This window comes from Dama dama, chromosome 32 (genome assembly GCF_033118175.1).
Source record: "Dama dama isolate Ldn47 chromosome 32, ASM3311817v1, whole genome shotgun sequence".
In the NCBI taxonomy this organism is placed as follows: domain Eukaryota; kingdom Metazoa; phylum Chordata; class Mammalia; order Artiodactyla; family Cervidae; genus Dama; species Dama dama.
In genome coordinates, this window is record NC_083712.1 from 34996737 (window position 1) to 35023498 (window position 26762).

General features: G+C 43.6%; 1 protein-coding gene across 4 annotated transcripts in view; it reads right to left on the reverse strand.

Moving 5' to 3' along the window:
• Window positions 1-769: 769 nt before the first annotated feature.
• FUT10 (fucosyltransferase 10) overlaps window positions 770-26762 on the reverse strand; it is a 74230-nt gene continuing 48237 nt past the window's right edge. For all 4 annotated transcript variants that reach the window (XM_061134895.1, XM_061134893.1, XM_061134896.1 and 1 more), the window contains 2 exons: window positions 11062-11897; window positions 770-3112 (listed from right to left, as the gene is read on the reverse strand). In XM_061134895.1, the coding sequence (XP_060990878.1) occupies window positions 2888-3112; window positions 11062-11897 (1061 nt within the window). In that variant the 3' untranslated portion in view covers window positions 770-2887. The remainder of the gene's footprint in view (window positions 3113-11061; window positions 11898-26762) is intronic.

Sequence of the window (26762 nt, forward strand, 5' to 3'; positions counted from 1 at the left end):
GTCATTTTCAAAATATCCATTGTAAACTCCATTTTCACTGATGGAACTCTTCGACCAAAAAAAATTATTTAAAATAAATGCCTATCTCTCTAGTATATAATACTATTGCTTCTTTCCGTTGAATCATAAAAGCAAAGAAATAAACTAAAAACATCTTTAAACATCATCATCTCTGTTTCCATTCAATGTCAGAAGTAACATCTGTTAACCTCCTAAACAAAGTCTCAAATATCAGGAAGCTGTCAAATTCAAAGTGATGGAAATTCATTTTCCAAAGTTTTAATGTGGTATATATATATGCAAGGGAATATTTCTCAGCCATTAAAAAGAAAGAAACCAAGCCATTTGCAGCACTGAGGAGGGACCTAGAGATGTCAAACTGAGTGAAGCAAATCAGACAGAGAAAGAGAAATATCATATGCTATCTCTTATATGAGGAATCTAAAAAGAAATTATACAAATGCAGTTATTTCATTTGAAAGCTGAAGTTTTATCATTGGCAACAAAGTCTATCAAGCCTCTTAAAGTGAGAGGCGCACTACACTCCCATGAAGATGACTGACAAAAATCCATCACTGAACAACCACAGTTTGCCAGACATTCTTTTAAGCAAAAACGGTTTTCCGCATAAAAGTTCAGTTCACAACTCGAACAATCACACAAGTGCTTTTCTTTGAGATTCCTGCTGTGCGTTGGTGTACAGCAAACGCGTTTTGTACATACGCCCCATTTTGTCACACAGAATATTAAAAAGACGTATACTCAAAGGTCAAGGTTTTATAAAATTAGTCATTTTTATTACTTCATCAAGAACACCATTAAGTAAACTTGCTCTATCGTAGTTTACTCTGTATATATAAGAAGCGATTTATGTGAGGCTCCTGGGATAATGCTCTTGCTTTAAAACCATTAATGTCACTTGCAACCTACACTGATGGTCTCTAAAATCTTTAATTACCTACTCAATCAGTTTTTTTAAAAATAAGGATTTTGTAATAGTAAAGTTCCAAGTATCGTAATGGCCTATCGGGGCTGGCTATATAACCTCCCAAGCTTATTTACTTATTTATTTACTTGTCTGTTTTACAGTATCTATTTATTTTTACTTTTTGGCTGCATGGCACGTAGGACTAGGGATTGAACCTGCACTCTTTGCATTGGAAGCACGGAGCTGAACCACTGGACCACCAGGGAAGTTCCATGAACACAAACTTATTTAATTATCACAACAATTGCACAGAGAGCAAACATGACACATGAGCAAACCAAAGCTTTAAAAGACCAAATAACTTGGCCAAGGTAATAAAGATGGTACATCGAAGAGGGGGGACTATAATCAGGTTTTTCTTACTCTAGAGTCACAGCTCATCATTCCATATTCCCTCTGAGTTTCTCAAGCATTTTCATTTCTGTAATCAGAAGGAACTAAAGATCTACGCTGACATTAGAATTATGTGTTCTTCTTAGGCACAAAAACGAAGGCCCAGGGAGGTCAAGAGGTTTGTTCAAATTCATATTTAGTTAATGGCAGAGCTGGGATGGAAAAGAACCCAGTCCTAGGCAAGAAGCCCTGTGACGTTTCTTGCCTCTAAGAGAATGTTCTGGTTTCATCCTTATTTCTCTGGCACAGCCAGAGACAGACCTGTGAAGAGGAGATGCCCTTGGCAGGCACTGAAAGACACCGGCCTGTGATAAATGGGCAGCTGGTGTCAAGGGTGCCTTCCTCAGCTTCCTCCTTGTCCCACGGCAGGCACATGAGTACCAGGACCCTTCCTGTCGTCTGGAGCTTACGTCTTTCCGCTACAAAGCCATCACACGGCAAGTGGCAACAGGCTCAAGTGTCATCTAGAAGACTTCCCAGGCTCCCAAGAAAAGAGAATGGGAACTCATGTTTTCTCCCCATCTTTCATGAAGCTCCAGCAGAAGCTCCAGACAAGACAGCTGAAAGTCCTCTGTGACAGGGTCAGAAATGACGGGGGATGCTCCCAAAATGAAGGGCTGCCCACCCCAGGTTGCACATCACCCTAAGACAAGTCAGCTTCCATACCACGGGAGTTCTGGTAGGCATGCGCTCTCCCCACGATCCAAACACACAGACCATCCAGCCCAGGTCATAGGATTCGAGGTACTATTCTGCTCAGTGGAACATGGGACCTCGGGGAACTCATCGCTCAAAATATCCGAAGAGGAGGCATGACTTCACAAAAGGAACGGGGGAGGATACAGGGCAAAGCGGTGATAAGAAAGGTGTGGGGGTGGCTGACAGCATGGGGGAGATGGAGACGCGCTACGTACTGTAGACTTGAGGCGACAGCGGATCAACCTCACGCAGCCTTCACGACACACTCACGCCCCTGGAAATCAACAGCTGGCACCTCTCACTGCCAAGTTCTAATGCATTTCCTGTTCACGCTCAGCGTCAGGACACCGGGCTTGCCAAATAGCAATCGATGCAGACAGCGAGGGGAGTGGAAGAACCCACAGCTATACACCCCTGCCTTCTTTTCAGGACCTCATTCCTCGCAGCAAAGAAAACATTCACTCTGCAGCAGGTGAATTTTCACATAGGACGGCAAGGACATGTGTCCAGACATGCAGTCTGAAGGTGACTAGTATTTGGTAAGAAATGTTAAGCTCATTCAGGTTTTTCCATAAGATGGTATGGAAAAACCTAAACAAACTTTTTGGCCAACCCAATACTTGCTTTTTCTTTTTAGTATAAAAAATAGAGAAGCGACCTCTAAGGGTAATTCATATCTATCATCGGACAGAGCTCACTTGAGTACTGCAACCATTTATTCTCATCCTAATGGAGCGTCAACAAAGCAGCTATTATATTCCAACAGTAAGGCAACCTAGAGAGTAAAACTCTAATACTTTTTGGATATTAGTCCTTGAATACTAGGGCCCAAAACTCTTGAGTTGAAAAGTTTTGATTCCTATCAACCAGCCACCTGAGTGCCCGGGCTTCTCTCTTGGATTGCTGGAAGCTTGGTATCCACATCTCTCGCAGGGAGCGCCGACGTGGGGCCAGCGGTGAGAAAGCAAACACTGCAGGCTCTGGGCAGCTCAGGTGGGTCACGTCTGCCTGCCAGCTTTTGGGTGGTAAGCCCTGCATTGAGAGAAAGAGGGGAGAATGAAAAATGTATAGTACAAGTCTCATGTTCCCTCAGTACCGAAAGCAAGTACCTTCACTCCATGGTGTCTCCATAGTTACACTGCTGAAGAGTTAAAAGGAGAAAGAAAGTATCTAACGTTTATTGAGAATATCCTGTGCATTAGATGGGCTTCCCAGGTGGCTCAGTGGTAAAGAATTAGCCAGCCAATGCAGGAGATGCAAGAGGCGTGGGTTTGATCCCTAGCTCGGGAAGATCCCCTGGAGGAGGAAATAGTAACCCACTCCAGTCCTCTTGCCTGAGAAATCCTGTGGACAGAGAGGCCTGGTGGGCTACAGTCTACGGGGTCTCAAAGAGTCAGACATGGCAATGACGGAGCACTCAAAACACACATGCACTAGATGCTCTGCTAGGCGGGTTTCACAGGTGGTCTCATTCAGTCCTTCAATCCATTCAGCAACACCCTCAGGACAAAGCACATTTTTATGGAGTTTTACAACACAGATGAAAAGGAAGGGATTCCACAAACTTCCTAAAACGGAAAGATCAATTCGGAAGGTCAGAAGTTAGGATGGTTTTGGATGTCTGGACAGTAACACTAGAAGTTAAAAAGCAGTGGTGAAATTCGTCGATGAGTATTAACACTAGTAAGTACAACTTTAAGGAGAAAAAGAAGAGTTGCACAGCCTCGAAACATCTCCCCCCAGATATTTACTAATTACTGTGGTGGTTTCAACATATGTCCAGGGACTTCCCTGGTGGTCCCGTGGCTAAGACTCCATTCTCCCAATGCAAGAGGCCTGGGTTCAACCCCTGGTCAGGGAACTAGATCCCACCTGCCATAACTAAAGATTCTGCATGCTGCAATGAAGATCAAAGACCCCATGTGTGGCAACCCAGTGCAGCCAAATAATTAATTAATTTAAAAAATATAAATATATATATATATCCTCAGATTAGTTTATATTCCTCCCCCAAGGAGGTGAAGCTTTATTCCCTTCTCTTTGACTGTGGGCTGGATTTACTGACTCGCTCAGTGTAAAGAGAAAATTAGTGACTTCAGAGAGGAAAAACCTAGCAGACACCACCTTAAGCAGGTGATCAAAGAGAGAATCACCAGTAAAACATCATGTTGATATCACTCATCCTCTGACATGATACAATGAGAAGGGCCTTTTCACCTCTGTCCTCTTATTCCCCCAAATCCAAAACCCAAGTCTCAACATGAGAAAACATCAGAGAAACTCTATAGAGGAACATTCTGCAGAATATACTGACCAGTCTTCCTCAAAAATGTCAGTTATTAAAAAAAACAAGGAAAGATGGCACAACTGTCACAAACTGAAGGCGTCTAAGACGACATGCGGAGTAACTACAATCTGGTATCCTGGATCCGATCCTGGAACAGACAAAGGATGTGAGTGTAGAAGCTGGAGAAATAGGACTCAAGTCTGTACTGCAGTTCATTGTAGTATTAACAGTCGACATTAGTTTCTCAATGTTGACAAATGTGCGTGGCTATGTAAAGTATTAACATTAGAAAAGAATTCTGGCACTCTGCACTATCTTTGCAAACCTTCTATCAATCCGTAATCCTTTCAAAAGTTAAAAAAAAATTTAAAGAAAGCCAATAACAAAATGCCTTCAAAATCCTGAAAAAACAAAAAAACCCACTAATGTCCATTTTAGTAGTTTACATTCAGCTAAACTATAGCTTAAATGTTAGAATCGAATAAAGACATTTCAGACATCTCCCATACATCCTTTGTCAAGAAGGTGAGGATCAGTTCAATTCAGCCACTCAGTCATGTCTGACTCTTTGTGACCCCACTGACGGCAGCACACCAGGCTTCCCTGTCCATCACCAACTCCTGGAGCTTACTCAAACTCATGTCCATCAAGTCGGTGATGCTATCCAACCATCTCATCCTCTGTCATTCTCTTCTCCTGCCTTCAATCTTTCCCAGCATCACAGTCTTTTAAAATGAGTCAGTTCTCATCAGGTGGCCAAAGTACTGGAGTTTCAGCTTCAGCATCAGTCCTTCCAATGAATATTAAGGACTGATTTCCTTTAGGATTGACTGGTTCGAACTCCTTGCAGTCCCAGGAACTCCCAAGAGTCTTCTCCAACACCACAGTTCAAAAGCATTAATTCTTTGGCCCTCAGCTTTCTTTATGGTCCAACTCTTACATCCATGCATGACTACTGGAAAAAACATAGTTTTGACTAGATGGACTTTTGTTGGCAAAGTAATGTCTCTGCTTTTTAATATGCTATCTAGGTTGGTCATAGCTTTTCTTCCAAGGAGTAAGCGTCTTTTAATTTCATGGCTGCAGTCACTATCTGAAGTGATTTTGGAGCCCCAAAACATAAAGTCTCTCACTGTTTCCATTGTTCCCCATCTATTTGCCATGATGGGACCAGATGCCATGATCTTTGTTTTTTGAATGTTGACTTGTAAGCCAGCTTTTCCACTCTCCTCTTTCACTTTCATCAAGACGCTCTTTAGTTCATCTTCACTTTCTGCCATAAGGGTGAAGTCATATGCATATCTGCGGTTATTGATATTTCTCCCAGCAATCTTGATTCCAGCTTGTGCTTCCTCCAGCCCAGCATTTCTCATGATGTACTCTGCATTTAAGTTAAATAAGCAGGGTGACAATATACAGCCTTGACGTACTCCTTTCCCGATTTGGAACCAGTCTGTTGTTCCATGTCCAGTTCTAACTGTTGCTTCTGGACCTGCATACAGATTTCTCAGGAGGCAGGTCAGGTGTTCTGGTATTCCCACCTCTTGAAGAATTTTCCACAGTTTGTTATGATCCACACAGTCAAAGGCTTTGGTGTAGTCAATAATGCAGAAGTAGATGATTTTCTGGAACTCTTTTGCTTTTTTGATGATCTAACAGATGTTGGCAATTTGATCTCTGATTCCTCTGCCTTTTCTAAATCCAGCTTGAACATCTGGAGGTTCACAGTTCATGTACTGTTGAAGCCTGGCTTGGAGAATTTTGAGCATTGCTTTGCTCGTGTGTGAGAGGAGTACATTTGTGTGGTGGTCTGTACATTCTTTGGGATTGCCTTTCTTTGGGATTGAAACGAAAACTGATCTTTTCCAGTTCTGTGGCCACTGCTGAATTTTCCAAATATGCTGGCATATTGAGTGCAGCATTTTCACAGCATCACCTTTTAGGATGAGGGTACAATCAACCAAATACAAAGAAAGAAAGTTAAGAGAAAAGGAGAAAAACATACACGAAACAGAGGTGTCAACATAAAAGAAAAAGACAGGAAAGGCAATTCCCAAAATGCTAAAGAAGGGAGATCTCAGGGTGGTCTCTACACAGTGTAGAGGGCAACCAGATGTACCTAATATATGTCACAAGGCTCCAGGAGAGATTTATTCAACAAGATGAAATGATTTGAATGCCTGGTATAGCTGAACATCTTCAAAGGAGGTTTAAACAATCAACAAGAATTGAATTAGTTATGTAAAAGAATAAAATAAAAATAAACAAATAAGAAATAAGACAATTATTAATTCGAGGGAAACCAAAAGCTGTACAGGTAAGGGAAATAAATAAATCATAGTATACTACATGGTTCATCTCTACGTAAGTTACATGATCATATAAACAGTGGATATTAAAAAAAATTGTGTATAAGAGCATGTTATTTAGAAACATTGAGTAATAACCAAAATAATTAGCTAAGTATGGTAGTAAGTGGCTTCCCAGGTGGCGCCAGTGGTAAAGAATCTGCCTGCCAATGCAGAAGATGTGGGGTTCGATCCATGAGTTGGGAAGATCCCCTGGAGGAGGGCATGGCAGCCCACTCCAGTATTCCTGCCTGGGAAATCCCATGGACAGAGGAGCCTGGTGGGCTTCAGCCCGTGGGGCTCCAGGGAATAGGACCCGCCTGAGCACAGCACGTGGCTGGTGGCAAGTGGCTGCCTTCTAGGGAAGGAGAAAAGGAAAAAGAAGTAGAAGATTGCTTTGTTTTGAACTAACTTTGCAGAACTATCTGATACAAGTACAAGATATACTTGTACCTGTATACCTTTTTCTTAAAAATTCTTTTTATCTTTTGGCCACACCACGTGGCATGTGGGATCTTAGTTCCTCAACCAGGGAAAAAACCCACACCCTCTGCATTGGAAGCACAGTCTTCACCACTGAACCACCCGGGGAAGTCCTAAAAAAAAATTTTAATGTGAAGATATTAGAGTCGATAATAGTCAGGTCTGCAATGATTACTCTTCGTTCATACCAAATTTAGAAAGCAGAGCAAAAAAACCAATCTGAAATATACTAGAGATGTTTAGCATGTAAAAGAGGTGACTCTGAGTGAACATAAAGCTTGTTTTAAAGCATCTAAAGAGATTACAAACAGAAGAGTGAACTAACTTGTTTGGTAGAGCATGAAGGATAGGGTTGCCTAAATTCTCTCTTCTCTTGATAACTACTCACAGATGGTCATGGAGTTTGGCTTCCAAGAGCCTGGAACAAGAGTAAGGATTCTTTACCAAGACTAAATTGAGCACAGAAAACCAGAACAGGAATCCAAATGACAAACCACAAGAAAATGCTAAGACTTACAATCTGGGGAGTCTAAATACCCATCCAGGGACTTCCCTGATGGTCTAATGGCTAAGACTCTATGCTCCTGGGTTTGATCCCTGATCAGGGACTAGATGCCACATGCCACAATTAAAGGTCCCACATGCCACAATGAAGGTCCTTCTTGCATGCTGCAACTAAGACCCAGCATAGCCAAATAAATAAATACCAACTCAAAGTTCAAAGGAATAGATGCAGGTTCAAACGTGGGGTCACTACAACCAGAATTCATGGTTGGGGAGAGACTGTATTTGGAGCAAGACCACAATCAAATAAGGAGGACCCCAATCGACTACTACAAAACAGCTTTGGAAAGGCCATTGCTCATCTTTCCTGACTGATGGTCACACATGCAAAGCTGTATCTCACTGCATTAGAGTCAGATGTGGGAAGCTAAGAAAGAACTATAGAAGGGGAAGTCTTGGTTCAATATGAAGACTGGTATAACTGTAGAAACTTAACAAAAGATAAGATTTGCTACCCTAAAAAAATGGTGAAATCGCCAGCCCTGGAAATGTAACATAAATTAGCAGATGACTTGGTCGTGACATTTGAAACATCAGTTTCATCTGTACTGACCACACCACCTTCAGTGGCCTTCCCAACCCTGACCTTGCGTAACTGTCTACAGGAGAAAGTCAGTAGTAGTACTCTTTCCCTGCCTGCCCACTCGAGAGTTCTTCCAATGGTGTAGGATAAAGTCCCATTTAAGGTGACATCACAGAGAAAGGAATCTTGTGAAATGGACTCTTTTAACTCTAGTGTTCTTCCAGAAATGTTTCATAGTGTGACCTGAAGAAAGTGTGTCTGATGAAATAGTTATGGCATGTTTAGTAGTAACTAACTTTCAGCATCCCAAACTGCCTTTCCAGCTGAAGTCCTGGGCAGAAAAACAAGCTGTTTCTAAACTACAATTAATAAATATTTTGCTTCCAAGGAGAACATGGCTCCTACTTTAACAACAAGGAAAAAGTCAGATAATCTACAAATTCGTAACTCTTCTTGAGTTCGTCAGGGTACCAAGATCACACAACAACCAAGTGAACTGAATCCCAAAGTGACATGTTTTTCTCAAGAAAGATATACACAGGATCAATTTCACCTTTTGCAGAACACAGGAGAAAGAGGTGGCTACCACAAAGTAGGTAACAAGAAATCAACTAAAATTTTAACAAATCCTTATAGGTATGGGCTACCATGTTAGTTTGGAATAGCTGGGTTACACCAAAAAAGAGGTCAAATTTACTCAAAAGCTCTTTTCTTTTAAAAAAAAAGTTATTATTTATTTGGCAACATTGGGTCTTAGTTGTACACAGGCTCAGTAACTGGGGCACATGGGCTTGGTTGCTCCACGGAATGTGGGATCTTAGTTCCCAGACCAGGGATCAAACTCACGTCCTTGGTACTGCAAGGCAGATTCTTAACCACTGAACCAGCAGGGAGGCCCCAAAAGCTTTTTCCATGTACCTCCATCAGATGCCCAGGAAGAAGACTGGGGCCAGGGCAAAACACTGGAAACAGCCTCCTTCTTTGGCCCAGGGCAGGGAGGGGGACGTCAGGAAGCCCCTTCCATCTCCCCAGAACCTTCCCTCACAAAGAGAAAAAGCCTTATGACACTGAGGAAGCAGGAGCTAACCTTTTATCTTCGGATCCAAGGGATGAAAAGCTACCACTCCCCCATACAAAATTCACCTGTCTCATGGTCTGGGGGGAGGCTGGAAACCAATCTGGACCTAGGATCCCACCATGATACCAGAGGTCACCTACCCCTGAAGGGACACAGAACTCTCTTCCATCCAAACCAACCACAGATGCAAGGCAGAGTCTGGCTTGAAGGAGAGGCAAGAACACTGAGAAAGCTTCACTCCTGAGTTCCAGGAATGCAAAAATCTAAGCCTGATGCTGCCAAGAAAACAAAGAACCCACCCTGCCCACACCATGAGCCAATCGCTGAGCAACAAGCAACAGCAGTTTACTGCTAATGGAGGGGCAAGAGAAGGGAGACCTCCCCTGTGACCCATCCATACAGGACCTGACAAAAGCTGAGGGTGGGGGGGAAAGGCTGAGAAAAACCACTTAGTGCCAGGTCCCACTGTAAGTACAGGTAATCATCAGAGTTAATAATGATAATATTTAATTATTGATTACTCTAATTATAAATACTGGAATAATTTGAAGCTGCAGAGCACTAAACGTAACAGTAACAACACAGACCTTTCTTTTTCTCTTTTATGGCCACACCCCGTGGCATGTGGGGTCTCAGTTCCCTGGCCAGGGGTGGAACCCTCACCTCTGTAATGGAAGGCAGAGTCTTAGCCACTGGACTACCAGAGAAGTTCTGCAAACCCAAATTTAGGTCAGCTCTTGACTAGACCCTCAGGTGGCACTAGCGGTAAAGAACCCGCTTGCCAATGCGGGTTTGATCTCTGGGTCAGAAAGATCCCCTGGAGGCAGGCATGGCAACCCACTCCAGTAATTTTGCCTGGAGAATCCCATGGACAGAGGAGCCTGGCCTATGGTTCACAGGGTCGCAAAGAGTCAGATACAACTGAAGCGATTTGGCACTTGACTAGACCAACTCAACTGGCATTAGATTCTCATAGGAGCGCGAACCCTACTGCGAACTGCAGCTGCGAGAGATCTAGGTTGGGTGCCCCTTGTAAAAACCTAATGCCTGATGATCTGAGGTGGAGCTGAAGTGGTGCTGCTAGCCCTGGGGAGTGGCTGCCACTGTCTCCTGTCACCCTCAGATGTTTTCTAGTTGCAGGAAAACAAGCTCAGGGCTCCCACTGATTCTGAATTATGGTGAGTTGTATGACTATTTCATTATATATTACAATGCAATAATAACTGCAATAAAGTGCACAATAAATATAATGCACTTGAGTCTTCCCAAAACATTCCCCTCACTGTCCCCTGGTCCATGGAAAAACTGTCTTCCATGAAACTGGTCTCTGGTGCAAAAAGGCTGAGGACCACTGGGTTGAAGGACTGAAAATGTGGATGAGATTCAGAACTTTCCATTTTTTAAACTTTTTTGGCCTTCATGCCTCCCCTGCAGCTTCCATGCATCACTGCCCAGCACCTGTAGTGTGGTATCCTCCAGAAGAAACAATAAAGTAGAATTTAAAGCCTTCAGAACAGACTAGCAAACTTCACGGCACTCCTCAAAGAGAAATGAAATATCCATCCTTCCCGCAGAACCTAGCCTCTCTGATAAAAGTGAGGACCAGTGATAAGGCAGCTGCAACAGAAGAATGCAGAGCAGCGGAGAACATCAAGACGGCCATCCCAGCACCTCTCTGCCAAACCTGGGCTCACTTACCTTTTCCTGGAGCCTAATGTTATCCCACACCTTGGTGCACACCATACACTCAAATGCGTCGATGTAGTTGTCCTGCTTAACGTCCTGCACCCCCCATTTCCGTTCCCTGAGCGTGGTGAGAAGTCGCTGATTTGAGATCTCACCCTTCAGCTTCCATTCTATGTAGGCCTGGTAGCGTCTGTCATCCTGATCCAGTGCTCTGATGTAACTTGCCAGTTCTCTAGGGTGAGAAAATTCTGATACCAGGATAGCGCTTCTATTACTTGGAAGCCAGTCTGCGATGCTGGGGGATCCGTAATACACAGGGACGACCCCCAGTTTCAGAGGTCTCCAGAACTTCTCGGTGATGTAATCATCACACACCGCATTCTCAAAAGCAAGGATAAACTTATACTGGGCGAGGATCCTGTAAAAGCCATCTGTGTCCATAGAGGCTGGATTGCTCAGCTGTGGAGGGAGAGGTTTGTTTCGCAGACACTCGCCGTAGGAATCGACCTCAATGTATGTCATCAGCTCTCGAACATAACTGTCCCTGTCTGAGGGCGGGTCACAGTCGGACTGTACATACACCAGGGGAGCAAGGATCTTCCGGAGGTTGTTTTTAGACCGCAAGGGGACCAGGTATCGGAGGGACGTCAGGACTTCCGTGCCCTCCAAGTACTGGGTGGTTAGTGGCAGGTGGGAATGTCGGCTGAAGGTGGCGGTGTAGTTGAACAAGGTGATTACTGGCTGGTGAAAGAGCTTATAATTATTTTTTGGAGACTCTTCATGAAAAAGGGCCCAGTCATGATGGGCTTTCCGAGGCAGAGGTAAGCTATCTATGCTAAAGTCAGTACCTAGGAGAAGAAAAGACAGTGTTAGTATGTCCAAAAGAACTCTGGTGTTTCAGATTGAATTCACCCAGGAAAACTAGTACATAGAGGAGGTTGAGGCTATAAATAAGAAGCCTGTTATAATGCCTGCAAAATGCCTGACAGTTAAGACTTCCCTGGTGGTACAGTGGATAAGAATCTGCCTGCCAGTGCAGGGGACATGGGTTCCATTCCTGGTCCTGAAAGATCCCACATGGCATGAAGCATCTAAGCCCAGATGCCACAAATACTGAGCCCGAGCGCTAGAACCCAGGAGCCACAACTCCTGAAGCCCCAGTGCCCCAGAGCCTGTGCACCAGGACAAGAGAAGCCACTGCAGTGAGAAGCCCGCACATCCCAACTAGAGAGTAGCCTGTGCTCACTGCAACTAGAGAAAAGCCTACACATAGCAACAAAGACCCAGCGCGGCCAAATATAAATACATACATAAATATTTTTTTAAATGCCCAATAGTCAAATCATGAAGCTTTCACCCTAGAAACTGCTTATAAGGAGGGTCATCAAAGAAAGGGACATTCTCTCTCATTTTATAAAAAGAGAAATGGGAGTAAGTGTCTAGCCTGGTTCTAAAGAATTTATTCCACTGACTCCTGCAACTGGCTTTTTCTTTCCAGAGGCATTACCCAAAGAGGAAAGGAGAAATGAAGAGAGAGACAATTCTTAAAAAGGGAAAGAGAAAGGAAGCCAAAAGGGAGAAAGCAAACTAGCTTGGCAGATTGATTAAATGGAAAAAAAAAAAAAAAAAAGGAAATTATGCAAAAGTAGCCAGAACAAATACACGGCATGGTTTTTTTTTTTTAATCCAAAATGATCGATTTTCAACAAAGTGCAGTGAATCAGTCTTAGTCAAAATGGTAGATAAGAGGCTTTTAAAGACTTAAGAGCTGATAATAGCACTATGTTACAGATCGCTGAAGGATGGATGTGAAATAACAAGCACATCATGAAATAAAGAAGGCATAACAGGATTATAACTGTGAGTGATTCTAGCTTCCAGAGGATTAATTGGGGAAAACTTCGAAACATGATAATGTGCAGACAGAAATGATGGATGTGGTAAACCATTGTTTCCTGACTGTGGGTGGAAACCCAATCAGGAAAAAGTAACTTCCATGACTGAGAAAGAAGAATTAAGACAATATCACAATACATAACACAATTTCTAAGGTGTTCCAGACACTGATGATATTTTGGCCCAGTGACTTGATTTTTTTTTTTTTAATGCAAGAAAATGGTATATACACACACACAAAACCCATCTTCTAGCATCCACTGGGGAAAAGACACACCAAATAAATTCTTCCAGGAAAATGAGACATATTCTCTGGTAGAACTCATAAAAATTAATTATGTAATGCCAGTGCACACTCTCTCAAATAAACACATACTCTTTGGTGCCAACAGTACATCAATGAGAAATCAATTAATCAAGAGAGGCTTTTAAACAATTGAAGACCAAAGAAGTTTATGCTGGAGGACGTACACTGAGCCCAGAGAAACAGCTGAAGATTGTGTATTACTGTCTTGATAATAGGCTTTTACTCTCAATGAGGAGGAATGAAAGACTAACATCTAAAAATGGTCATATCTTGGTTTACTTGGCATTTGCTACACAAGTCCTTTAGAAGCGAAAAGAATACTCAGGGGACTTCCCTGGTGGTCCAGGGGTTAAGAATCCACCTTCCAGGGCAGGGCACTCAGGTCCATCCCTGGTTGGGGAAGTAAGATCCCACAGACAGCAGGGCAACTAAGCCCTTGCTGCAACTACTGAGCCCAAGCACCACACCTAGAGAGGAGTCCACGTGACACAACTAAGACCCGATGCAAATAAATGAATAAAAAGAATACTCGCACATGCCTGAACCGTAATGGCACGCAGAGCTGAATGGTCAACAAACAAACATCGGACATGAAAGAGAGCTGGAGAAGAAAGGCAATTTACCGCACTGAACTGGCACCTGCTCACAAAGGTTCTAAGTTGGTCAAGTGGCCAATGATGGGCACTGAACCCATAAACTTGAGTTAGAACATAAAGCTTCCACAGAAGGCAGAGCAGAGAATCAAGGCCATTTTCCTGGGAGAGGAAGATCCAGAGTCCAATCCATAGGCACAGAGGGCAGGGATCCAGATGTACGATTAGAGGCTGGAGGTGATATGGTTAAGATGAAAGCAGGTCTAGAATTAATGATCAGGCACAAGTGCTCGGAGTGAGGGACTCAGACACCAGTGGCCGTACGCTGCGGGTACCTGGCACATGGGTGACTCTTAATCGCCTCACCCTGTGGTCACCATGGCAAAGATCCAAACTGCAGAGCGAGGAAGCAGAAAGACACAACTAGTGCTTCAGAACAAGGATAGGACCTGACTCTCATCACTGCTTGTCTACATCTGTAAAGTATAAGAGGAAGTAAACTCCTTGAAACCTCGTCACAGCCAGTATCTAAGTCTGTGTGTTGGTAATAAGAATGAGACTTATTCTTATGAAACTGCAACCAGTTATAATGAGCTTTTCATTCATTTTAACTAGGAGGTGAGGGCTTCCAGGCTCATTACACCTTGCATTATATGCCCCCCCCCCACACACACACCACATTGAAATAAGTTGTGTTTTTTTTAAAATCATATTCTTCCTAACTAAAATTCTCTGAGGAAGATTAAAAAATATATGTCATCTTGCCCAGCAAGCTCCTCCCCTAAACTTACAGCTTATCATTGTAAACACTGAACAATTCTTAAGTTTCAACCATGACAAGCCTAAAACACCTCTGAGGATATTACAATCGATAATGCAAGTGGAGGTATTGAGCAATTTCGCAAAGGTACTTGGATGTGGGTTGGGCTTCCCAGGTGGCGCTAGTGGTAAAGAACCTGCCTGCCAATGCAGGAGACATAACAGACTCGGGTTTGATTCCTGGGTAGGGAAGATCCCCTGTACTCCAGTACTCTTTCCTGGAAAATCCCACGGACAGAGGAGCCCGGCAGGCTACAGTCCATGGGGTCACAAGAGTCAGACACGAATAAGCAACTTAGCAGGCACACACACACTGGATGTGGGTCAGGAAACAGCTGAGTTATTGAGCTCTCTCTGACTCCAGGGCAACGCCCGCTGTGACAAGAGTCGGAACCGGGGTATTTAAAGAAAAGAAAATCCACTGAACTATGATAAATCCAGACAAATGTGACTAACTTGCATGTGACTGGTTCAGGAGTTTGGTACAGCCACGTACACTTGCTCTTACAGGTAACAACTTTGGATTCAAACTCCCATTTCCCTGGGTTATTCTGTGTTTCCTGAATACTGAGTAATTCATTCGTTCCTTTATTAGCTGACAAACAGGTCTTCAGCACTAAAGTGCATTGTAAAGGAAATCACAACTAGAAGCACGAAAGCAATACAATTCATGTTGGCAAACGGTGCTTCAGCCTCAGACGGGAAGGGGAGGGGGCCACCCGCCACAGCGCGGACAAACCTTGAGGATGTTGTGCTGAGTTCAGTGATGCAAGTCAGTTACCAAAAAAAATAAAAAATAAAAATACCGTGTGATTCCTCTTATCTGAGGTCCCTAGGATAGTCAAATCCACAGTCAAATCCAAACGGTGCTAGGGTGCTGATGATGGCAACTGAATCTGAAAAGGCAGAGAAGCAGTGACCATCCTCTATCTGTTTATGTGCTCTCTTTCTTCTTCAGGGGCATATACTCTTCTTTTATTATTCCCACACAAACTGGGAAAAGCGCGAGGCAACACACATTACTAACCCCGCTCTATGAAGAAAGTTTGGCTTGAGTTGTGTATCTGAAGTTAAAAATCCCTGGTGGGGACCAGAATTTTCAGACTGGCTAATGGCAAAGGACCAGAGAGATCACTGGCCCCACTACAACGCTGATGCTGTTGAATAACCAACTCTCGGCAGTCCCAAGACACTCACAGAAATATGACCCAGCTTACACCCAGTCCACTCGGGAAGAGGCACGCCTTAACTCAGAAAAAAGAAACGTTCCCACACAATGTCCCCCAAAGGTCACCTGTTTTTTAAAAAAGGACCTCTACTGTAAAACAGTATGGCCCATAAAATGTGACCCTGCAAAAAGACCCCAATAGAAGGACCTAAAACTTCGGAGGAAAACAATTTAGGCCAAGGGGCTCCCTGATAACATTATCATCTGCATAGTCCATTGCTATTTTTTAAACCATTTCACATGAATTTTCTAGACTTACCCACACAGCCCCATCAGAGTGTTTGTTTTCTGTAAGGTTCTGAGGGTTACCTAAAAATACCGCACACACACTTCTGCAGACAGCCTGGCCCTCGCCACTTCAGAGGGACTCTGGGAGAGGTCCTGACTTCCAGACCCATATTCTCCCCTCTTCTCCCGCCATCTCTCTTCATGAGTCTGCTTATCTGACCGTTACATCAATTCTACGTCATGTAGCCCAGCAGTCCCCAACATTTTAGGCACTGGGCAAAACTGGTTTCCTGGAAGACACTGACCGCCGGGCAGAGACTGGTTTCGTGCAAGACAATCTCTCCATGGATTGGGGGAGGGGGGATGGTTTGGGGATGATCCTGTTCAGGAGTGCACGATCTAGGGCCCTCACACGCGCAGTTCACGGTAGGATTCAAGTTCCTCTGTGAACTGCGAGAAACGAATGCCGCTGCTGAGCTTACAGGAGGTGACGATGCAAACGATGGGGAGCGGCTGTAAATACAGAGGAAGCTTCACTCGCCAGCCTGCTGTCCACCTCCTGCTGCCCAGCCCAGTTCCTAACACGCCCAGGGCTTAGGGACCTCTCTCGACGATAACACGTTCAGCTAGGCATCTGTGCATTCTACCCCTAAGCATGGAAATCTCTCAGACCACCCTGAACTGAACCCGTGCTCAGGCCAGTCAATAACTTTGCAGTCTCCTTCCTAACAGCGCAGGGCCAGATGCAAGAGAGCAGACAGAGTCCCACCCGCCATATGCCTGCATGTTTCAAGGCTATAAATCAACCTAACAGGCTGTTAAATGTTTTGTCTTCTACCTTTACCATACATACACAACTCATGATTTTTTTTTTTTAAATCATGCAAAGCAACAGTTCACACCAATCATGGATAATATCTATTCAAAGTTAACATCTTTCTCTACTACAAACAACAATTCTCTTTGGGGCTTGGCAGGGCACGAGAAGAGGAGAAGGGAGAGGATTCTTCCTCACTTGCTGACTCACCCTCACCTTGCTCAGCCCTTGCCCTCCATTCACTCAGGACACCACAGAGGAAACACCCATTTGCTCTCCCTCCTCAGGTCTCTCCCTCCTCGGGGTCTCTCCCTCTCTGTCCCCCACTGACCAGCGGCCTCAGGAAACACCTGAGTGTGTCGTCTGTAAGGTTTCTCCCCGGTTGAAAGAGCCCCCACCAAAACACCTCTGCCCCACCTTGCAAGTCCTTCAAAAGAACTTGCAGCCAGAAGGCCAGGTTCAAGCTCAGGACTCTCGGGCTCCTCCGAGTTCCAGGCTGGAGGGCAGTGGTGCCTGGACCCTCCTCCTTCCACCCTGGCTCTCTCCCACACTCTGGGGATCTTGCAAACATCGACACTGAAAACTGACCTCAATCTGCAAGGCCAAGTTCCATCACAAGCGCTCTTCTCATCACTCTTCAAGCTTGGCCAGCCGCCCCCCTTAGCCCACAGAGCCCAGTTTCAGCAAAGAATCCTGCTATGTTGGTTTGGTGAGACACACCCCCAACCCCGACCCTCAACCCTCGATGTTTGAACAAGTTTCTCAATCCCCACACTCAATGGCTAAAGTCTGCCTTTAGCAAGAATCCTGTTACGCCAGTTTAGCAAGAATCTTCCTGCCTTTGATGTCCTCTGAGTCACTTTCTCTCGGCTGACTCCTCATTCTTGCTGGCTCTCAGTCCCCAGCTGTCTTTGCTGGACTTGGAGTTGAGCTCAGTTCTATACCAAAGTCTCTCTCTTCTACTACAGTAACTCCAGTAAAATCTTCCTTGCTGTTTTTAACAAGTGTCTAGTGTAGAATTTTTCATTTTTTTTGGCTGCGCTGTGCAGCATGTGGGATGTTAGTTCCCAAACCTGGGTATCAAACCCTCTGCATTGGAAGCAGGGAGTCTCAACCACTGGACCGCCAGGGAAGTCTCTGAAATTATTCTTTTACGCTCCACAAGTTTGCAGTCACCCCAGCCGTCCTTCAAGCCCAGGAGTGCATACTAGCAGCCCAGTTTGACCTTGGGAGGAAAAAGCAGAGAACTGCCCAGTGCAAGGTCTGGAAGTGGGCTCCACCTTGGCCTTGGGGCAAGGAATTCTGGGGTCCTGGTGTGTGGAGTGTGATGCCTCAGCCAGGAAGCATGGGCTCTGTGGGCAAAGGTGAGCAAGTGACCTTGGTCTGTGGACTCTTCGCCCCACATGAAGGAGAACAGCTGAAGGAAGACCAGATAGACTCTTCCTGAACAAGTATAAACGTTCCATTATCCAAATTCACGTTGCGTATGATCCTCTTCAAACACGGTTACTGGGAGGTTGGAATTCATGCTCTGAACTAGACAGGCACCTGATGTGCCTTTTCTGTTCCTTAAACCAAGAATACAAAGTAAAAGTTAAAGTCGCTCAGTGGAGTCCGGCTCTTTACGACCCCATGGACTATACCATCCATGGAATCCTCTAGGCCAGAAGTAGGTAGCCTTTCCCTTCTCCAGGGGATCTTCCCAACCCAGGGATCAAACCCAGGTCTCCGGCAAGGATACAAAGTCAGACTTAAAACCTCTGAACAGTAACACCCAATATGGTTGGGGAGGAAGAGGAGTGACTAGGGGGGTGATCACTTCCTTTTAGCCCTTTTCCTTAAAATGACTCCTTTTTCAATGATTTATTCTAAAAGAGGCCTACATAACTACTGTTGTTCCATCTCCACTGAGGTTTTCAACTAAACCATGTTATTGATGGATCCTAAATTTATACTCTATCCAGACTGTTCCCCTAAGCTTCGACCGGATATCTAGCAGCATTCAGAAAAATTCTGCTTGCAGAGTCCAGAGACAATCACAGAGTACTGGGCTCTGACTAAATTAGCCATCTTGCTCTGAAACCCGTTCCTTCATGGGTCTTCTTCTTCTCCATCAATGTCATCACCAAGGTTGGTTTAAAACTCTTAGAGTAGGCCAGGTGTTCTACCTTTGAGCATAACGCTTCATCTTTTAAAAACAGATCTCAGGTGCACAGAATTGGAGTTATCATAACCTTTGGCACATGAAACACTTTAAAAGGCCGAGTATAAAGCTATAGAAATGACATCACAGATATTTGGAATCTTAACTTCAACACAGGACTCCAGAATAGCTAGGAGTTGCTCCCCGTGTACAGACCCAGAGATCCGAGCAGTTCCTAAAGCTTTTACAAGATGGACCAGTAAATAGCTTTTTCTGCTCATTTTCCCTTGGAATCCCTATGAGGAACAAAACATCATGCACGTGGAAGATTTTGCCATTTTTTAAACAATTTCCACCAAAATGGACCCAAGGTTCTCTGCAGTTACACAGGTTACACAGCCTTCCTCTCTCTTCTTGTGTTTTACTGACCCTTCAACCCCTCTGTAATCAATTCCTGTACTAAATTCCTACCGTTTGAAATACCTAGGATAACCTTTATTCCTATCAGACTATGATTAATACAGAAGCCTGTTTCCAAAACCTGAGATTTCTATCTGATCACAACTTTTATTCCAAGTTTTGTTCTGAGTTTTCTCTTGGTATCTTTCTCTTTGGTTTTTCTAAAAATGCTATCTTTCTTCACAGTTCTACCCCCTTGTAACCATTTCCACTTCCCAGGCTTCCATTTTCCCCTAAGAGAACCACCTTTCTGTTTAATCTCTTATTCCATCCGGTGAGGACGTGGAGGCAGAAAGAAATGCAAAACTCCTATTTAAGAAGAGAAAATATAAAATCAGAAGATGAGACTCCCTTTAAGGAAGGAACCCTCAAATTACTGGAAATCAAAAGCACATTCTTCATTCAGGTATTATGTTGAAAAGTCTCTCTCTGAGTTGCTAATAAAAATATACGGAATACTGATGACCTCAGTTCAGTTCAGTCACCCAGTTGTGTCCGACCCTTTGCAACCCCGTGGACGGCAGCACGCCAGGCTTACTGATGACCTAGGTAGTACAAAGAATGATGAGGTAGAAGTGAAGATCTTCCAGGAAACTCTACCTGACCATATTCTAAGTTTTATCACAAATTACAAATCTTCTTCGCTGTATTTTTGGCACAATGTGAAAAGAGATAAAGACTTTCTTGTTGCTCTAATAAAATAAAAAATTTTATTAAAGAGTCTTTACCCATCAGAAATGAACACTTCTAAGGCCAAAAGATACAAAAGCTAATGAAACAATGAGAAAAATACGGTTATTGTGGGAGACAGCAATAGTTCATAAATCACACCTATTGTTAATCATCTCAGCTGTAGCTAAACTTCCAGTGACCTCACTGAGTTTGTTCTGATTTCCTGCCTTGGATTAAATCATAAAGCTCAAACAACTTTTAGTTTTTGAGATAAACTATTACAATTGCTACCTCCCTGCCCCAGCCGTCTACAATAAGCTTAAGAGCAAATTTAAGAACTGGACAGTTTCTAAATCTAAGTGAAAAAAGAAATCTAGTGTCTTTCCCAGTAATAATTAGAAAAAGTGAGGATGAGGTTGCTGTGAAGACCAAGGAGAAGCCAGAGCAGAAGTCACCCTGTGCAGTGAGCCAAAGCACCGCCCTCTGCCCGGGGAGACGAGCTGGTGTCATCAGGGCTTGTTAGCACAGCCACTTTGAGAAGTTCCAGAAAGTCCTGCTCGACAGGAGACTTTCAAGGCCAAGGCCCTGGGTAGGGTTTGTGGTCTCTCTCAAGGCACGTGAAGAATTTACTCTCTGATATTAAAACCCACATTCAGGTGTTTCTTTGCCCCACATTCTGAATCCTGCTGCTATTGCAGGCAATATACATGGGGACAGGAGACATCACCACTAACTCAGAGAAACCCAGCCACTCCTAAAAGAGCGAGGTTTTACCGAACCCTCCTACGTGGAAAACATTAAGTTGGAAACCCTGTGGCTTCAAACATGAACCAAATAGGTCCCAGGTATCTTATGACTATAATTGTAAATATTAAACCATTAGCTGTAATTCAACATTTCTTATGGTTGCTCAGTCATTCAGTTGTGTCTGACTCTTCTGTGACCCCATGGACTGCAACACGCCAGGCTCCTCTGTCCATGGGATTTCCAGGCAAGCACACTGGAGTAAGTTGTCATTTCATACTCCAGGGGACCTTCCTAACCCAGGATTGGCAAACGGGTCTCCTGCACTGGCAGATGGATTCTTTACCACTGAGCCACCAGGGAAGCCATAATTCAACATTCAGTTCAGTTCAGTTGCTCGGTCGTGTCCGACTCTTTGCGACCCCATGAATCACAGCATGCCAGGCCTCCCTGTCCATCACCAACTCCTGGAGTCCACCCAAAACCGTGCCCATCGAGTCAGTGATGCCATCCAGCCATCCCATCCTCTGTCGTCCCCTTCTCCTCCTGCCCCCAATCCCTCCCAGCATCAGGGTCTTTTCCAATGAGTCAACACTTCGCATCAGGTGGCCAAAGTATTGGAGTTTCAGCTTCAGCATCAGTCCTTCCAATGAACACCCAGGACTGATCTCCTTTAGGATGGACTGGTTGGATCTCCTTGCAGTCCAAGAGACTCTCAAGAGTCTCCTCCAACACCATAGTTTAAAAGTATCAATTTTTCGGCGCTCAGCTTTCTTCACAGTCCAATTCTCACATCCATACATGACCACTGGAAAAAACATAGATTGACCAGACAGACCTTTGTTGGCAAAGTAATGTCTCTGCTTTTTAATATGCTATCTAGGTTGGTCATAACATTCCTTGCAAGGAGTAAATGTCTTTTAATTTCATGGCTGCAATCACCATCTGCAGTGATTTTGGAGCCCAAAAAAGTCTGCCACTGTTTCCACTGTCTCCCCATCTACTTCCCATGAGGTGATGGGACCAGATGCCATGATCTTAGTTTTCTGAATTTTAAGCTTTAAGCCAACTTTTTCACTCTCCTCTTTCACTTTCACCAAGAGGCTTTTTAGTTCCTCTTCACTTTCTGCCATAAGGGTGGTGTCATCTGCATATCTGAGGTTATTGATATTTCTCCCGGCAATCTTGATTCCAGCTTGTGCTTCCTCCAGCCCAGCGTTTCTCATGATGTACTCTGCATATAAGTTAAATAAGCAGGGTGACAATATACAGCCTTGACGTACTCCTTTTCCTATTTGGAACCAGTCTGTTGTTCCATGTCCAGTTCTAACTGTTGCTTCCTGACCTGCATACAGGTTTCTCAAGATGCAGGTCAGGTAGTCTGGTATTCCCATCTCCTTCAGAATTTTCCACAGTTTATTGTGATCCACACAGTCGAAGGCTTTGGCGTAGTCAATAAAGCGGAAATAGATGTTTTTCTGGAACTCTCTTGCTTTTTCGATGATCCAGTGGATATTGGCAATTTGATCTCTGGTTCCTCTGTCTTTTCTAAATCCAACTTGAACATCTGGAAGTTCTCAGTTCACGTATTGCTGAAGCCTGGCTTGGAGAATTTTGAACATTACTTTGCTAGCGTGTGAGATGAGTGCAATTGTGCGGTAGTTTGAGCAGTCTTTGGGATTGCCTTTCTTAGGGACTGGAATGAAAACTGACCTTTTCCAGTCCTGTGGCCACTGCTGAGTTTTCCAAATTTGCTGGCATATTGCGTGCAGCACTTTCTCAGCATCATCTTTCAGGATTTGAAATAGCTCAACCGGAATTCCATCACCTCCACTAGCTTTGTTTGTAGTAATGCTTTCTAAGGCCCACTTGACTTCACATTCCAGGATGTCTGGCTCTAGGTGAGTGATCACACCATTGTGATTATCTGGGTCGAAGTTCATTTAGGATATGTTAAACTGCTCTTCCAGACATTGGCTGTAGTATATTTTCAGTTAGAGTGTGTAAGTTAATGTGTAATTGATAGTAGAAAAAAGTTACATTTTAAACTGCTCCTTGTATAAACCTCTCCTCTTTTCCCAGATACTGTGGGTTTTGTGCATAATTTTTCCAAATCTTGGATTTACCAGACTGTCTTTTCACTGTTGTGGGTTTTGTAGAAGTTAAGCATTTTTTTTTTAAGTTAAGCATTTTTATGGTTGATAAAATGTTACTTCTATCTAAGTACTCACTCCCTCCTTTCATCAAAAGTTGATTTAATCTCAGTCTACCTTGTGCTGTATTAGCCTGCTGCTCTATAACAAGGTGCAGTCTGCATGCCTTTCTGTATGCCAACTAGATACCCAATTGATATTGAACTGACAACTCTACGAGGTGCAAAACTCATGTTAACTTCTGAAGGTAATTTAGTTTTGTGGTTGAGAATTCAGTGAAAGTCATATGAGTTTCCTGCAGTAAGCAGTAGTGTATGTAGGAACAAATTTGGCTTTTAGGGTTCAACCATTTAAGATCCTTTACAGGTAAGTAGTAGCTGAAACTGAAAACTAAATGATAAAAGTTTATTTTTGAGAAATGTCTCGAGTTTCTGAATTTTTTAAAAAGCCCCACTCATTAAAGAAGTCATTAAGTATTTTTTTAATTGGAAAAAATGCAATCCATAATGCTTTTTGCTGTAAATAAAAATAAATACTATATAAGGAAACTAACCTATTTGAAAACATGGCTGTATGAGAAGGGAAATTTTATTTCTAATGCATACATGTAACAGGATTGCAAAAAGTTAGTTACTCCGAGGTAGTAGACAAAAGTAAAGAAGTTGTCTGTATATTCATGTATATGGACTAAATGAGAGTGAACCAAGGTTAACACAAAATTTAAGAACAACCTTAACGAACAGCATTTCTAAGATATTCTGAATACTAGGTCAGTCGGTGGTTTGCAGTAGCTTAAAAGATGCTTCCCTTGGACTGCAAGGAGATCCAACCAGTCCATCCTAAAGGAGATCAGTCCTGGGTGTTCATTGGAAGGACTGATGCTGAAGCTGGAACTCCAATACTTTGGCCACCTGATGCAAAGAGCCAACTCACTGGAAAAGACCCTGATGCTGGGAGGGATTGGGGGCAGGAGGAGAAGGGGACAACAGAGGATGAGATGGCTGGATGTCATCACCGACTTGATGGGCATGAGTCTGAGTAAACTCCGGGAGTTGGTGATGGACAGGGAGGCCTGGAGTGCTGCGATTCATGGGGTCGCAGAGTCGGACACGACTGAGCAACTGAACTGAACTGAAAAGATGCTTCCCATCTTTGAAAACTAGGAATACAGGGAAAAGGCTTAATACCAGTGTTTGCATGTGACATGCATTGTATGCTTTGGCCTCTCGGGTAATTGTTTTCATCTTTATGAAAACTTGGAATCATTTCAGTAATTGCAGTTTTGCTTCTGAGAGGCCTTACAATGGAACTAGGACCCACTGTTTTAAGGGAACTCTGGCTATTATATCTGTTTGGTCTTTACACAATTTAAACTTGGACAAATTTATTCTAGTTAAGCTATAAGTGTCAACATGTAAACTTGTTCTGATTAAAGAATTTTTCTATCAAAAAAAAAAATCAAGCAAATTGAAAAAAAATCTATTAACTCAGGGTAAACAAGAAAAGTAATCAGTGTACTGATTCATCTATGAATATCATTTGGATGGCCATATAATGATGGTGAATATTGATCTATCAAATATAATAATAAAAGTGGAAGGCACGGAAACTAAAAGGGGAGTGTGCATGTGTGTGTTGAGCAGCAGAGGGTAAAAAAATAAATCCTGATCTTCCAAGATAGAGTCAGAAGTTAACACCTAATGTTGAAAAATTATGAAACAGTAATATCCCTGGTTACTCAGGCTTCTCACTTGGCTCAGTGGTAAAGAATCTGCCTGCCAATGCAGGAGACCCAGGAGATGCAGGCTCCATCCCTGGGCCAGGAAGGTCCCCTGGAGGAGGAAATGGCAACCGACTCCAGTATTGCTGCCTGGAAAATTCCATGGACAGAGGAACACGGGATCGCGAAGAGTCGGACACAACAGTGACTGTGCATACACGCACGATGTTGTAACACTTAGAGATCCGGTGACGGCGACCAAAGGGGTCAGACGGAGGTCGTGAATGGTAACACCAGGAGAGAGCTATCCGCTGTCTCAATTCGGAGTATGTATGGCTTTCATAAAAATTAAAATGACGTGAACAAAAGATTCTCTAAGAAACAGAATCTTCCTCCTCATCCCTCAGGCACCCAGATCCCTCTTCTGTGTTTCTTCTATGTTCCACATGTTTTAAAAACGGCTTCCCAGGCGGCACTGGTAGTCAAGAATCCACCTGCCAATGCAGGAGACGTGGGTTTGATCTGTGTCTCAGGGAGATTCTCTAGAGAAGGAAATGGCAACCCACTCAGTACTCTTGCCTGGAGAATTGCATGGACAGAGGAACATGGCAGGCTATGGTCCATGGGGTCAAAAAGAGTTGGACACAACGGAGCACACACACGCACACATACACACACGTGCACACACATGCATTTTTTTTAAAATGGAAGGATGGATGAGAGGAACTAGGGCAGGAAGGAAGGGAGTCACATTTATTGAATCGAGAAAAAATAAATTATAATATGTACTACTACTTTTTGTGTCACTAAGAAAAATATTTCAGAATTTTCTGCAGGTCCAACGGTTAAGACCCTGCTCTTCCACTGCAGGGAGGCACGGGTTTGATCCCTGATCCAACTGCCACAAGGTGTGCCAAAAATAAAGAAAAGAAAAATATTTCCAATTAAACTATTGATACAATGCTTCCACACACTGAGAATTTTTATTTATACTTACTGAAAGAGCTCTTTCAGATTTTCTCATACATTTTTTATCACATCACTCCTGTGAATATTGTGAGAAATATACAGGTGAAAATTTGTTTAAGTATCGAACACACTTTCACAGTCAGAGTCCAGCTCTTCTGAATCACTTTCCAATCTCTGATGTCTGTTTTTGAACACGCTTATTTTGTTCTATGCCACTGAGACTGCTGGCAATCCTAATACAACACTGTAAGTCAACTACAACTCAATTAAAAAGAAAAAAAGATTGCTGGCAATACAGACTGCTTAAAAAAGTGCCCCACTATTGTCTCCAAGATTTTTCTCCCAAACCACTGACACCCATTCCCAACTTTTGATGCCGATGCTTTCTCGGTATGACCAGAAGCCGTCAAAGAAAGGTTTCTGACACCACCTTAACTCATATTTTCCTCAAATGACCCTTCATTGGTTTGAGGATGGAAACGTCCACGAGCTGCAGTGGTCCCCTCGTGCCAGACAGAAGGACAGCCCAGTTCATGCCCACACAGACAATCTCAGCTGCATCACTGGTGATGCTCCATGGACACTGATTGAAGGAAGGCTAGAAATGCACATGGCCACCTGATGCAAAGAGCTGACTCACTGGGAAAGACCCTGATGCTGGGAAAGATTGAAGGCAGGAAGAGAATGGGGTGACAGAGGATGAGATGGTTTGATGGCATCACCGATTCAGTGGACATGAGTTTGAGCAGACTCCGGGAGATGGTGAAGGACAGGGAAACCTGGCGTGCTGCAGTCCATGGGGTCACAAAGAGTCAGACACGACTTACCAACTGAACAACAGAAATGCAAAATACATGCTGATTTCAGAGATGTTAAATTTGAAAAAGAACAATGCTCCTTCTGCTCTTTTTCTAAAACAGGCTAAATTGCTACTGCCAGTGGACCTGAGGAGGGGAACACATCCG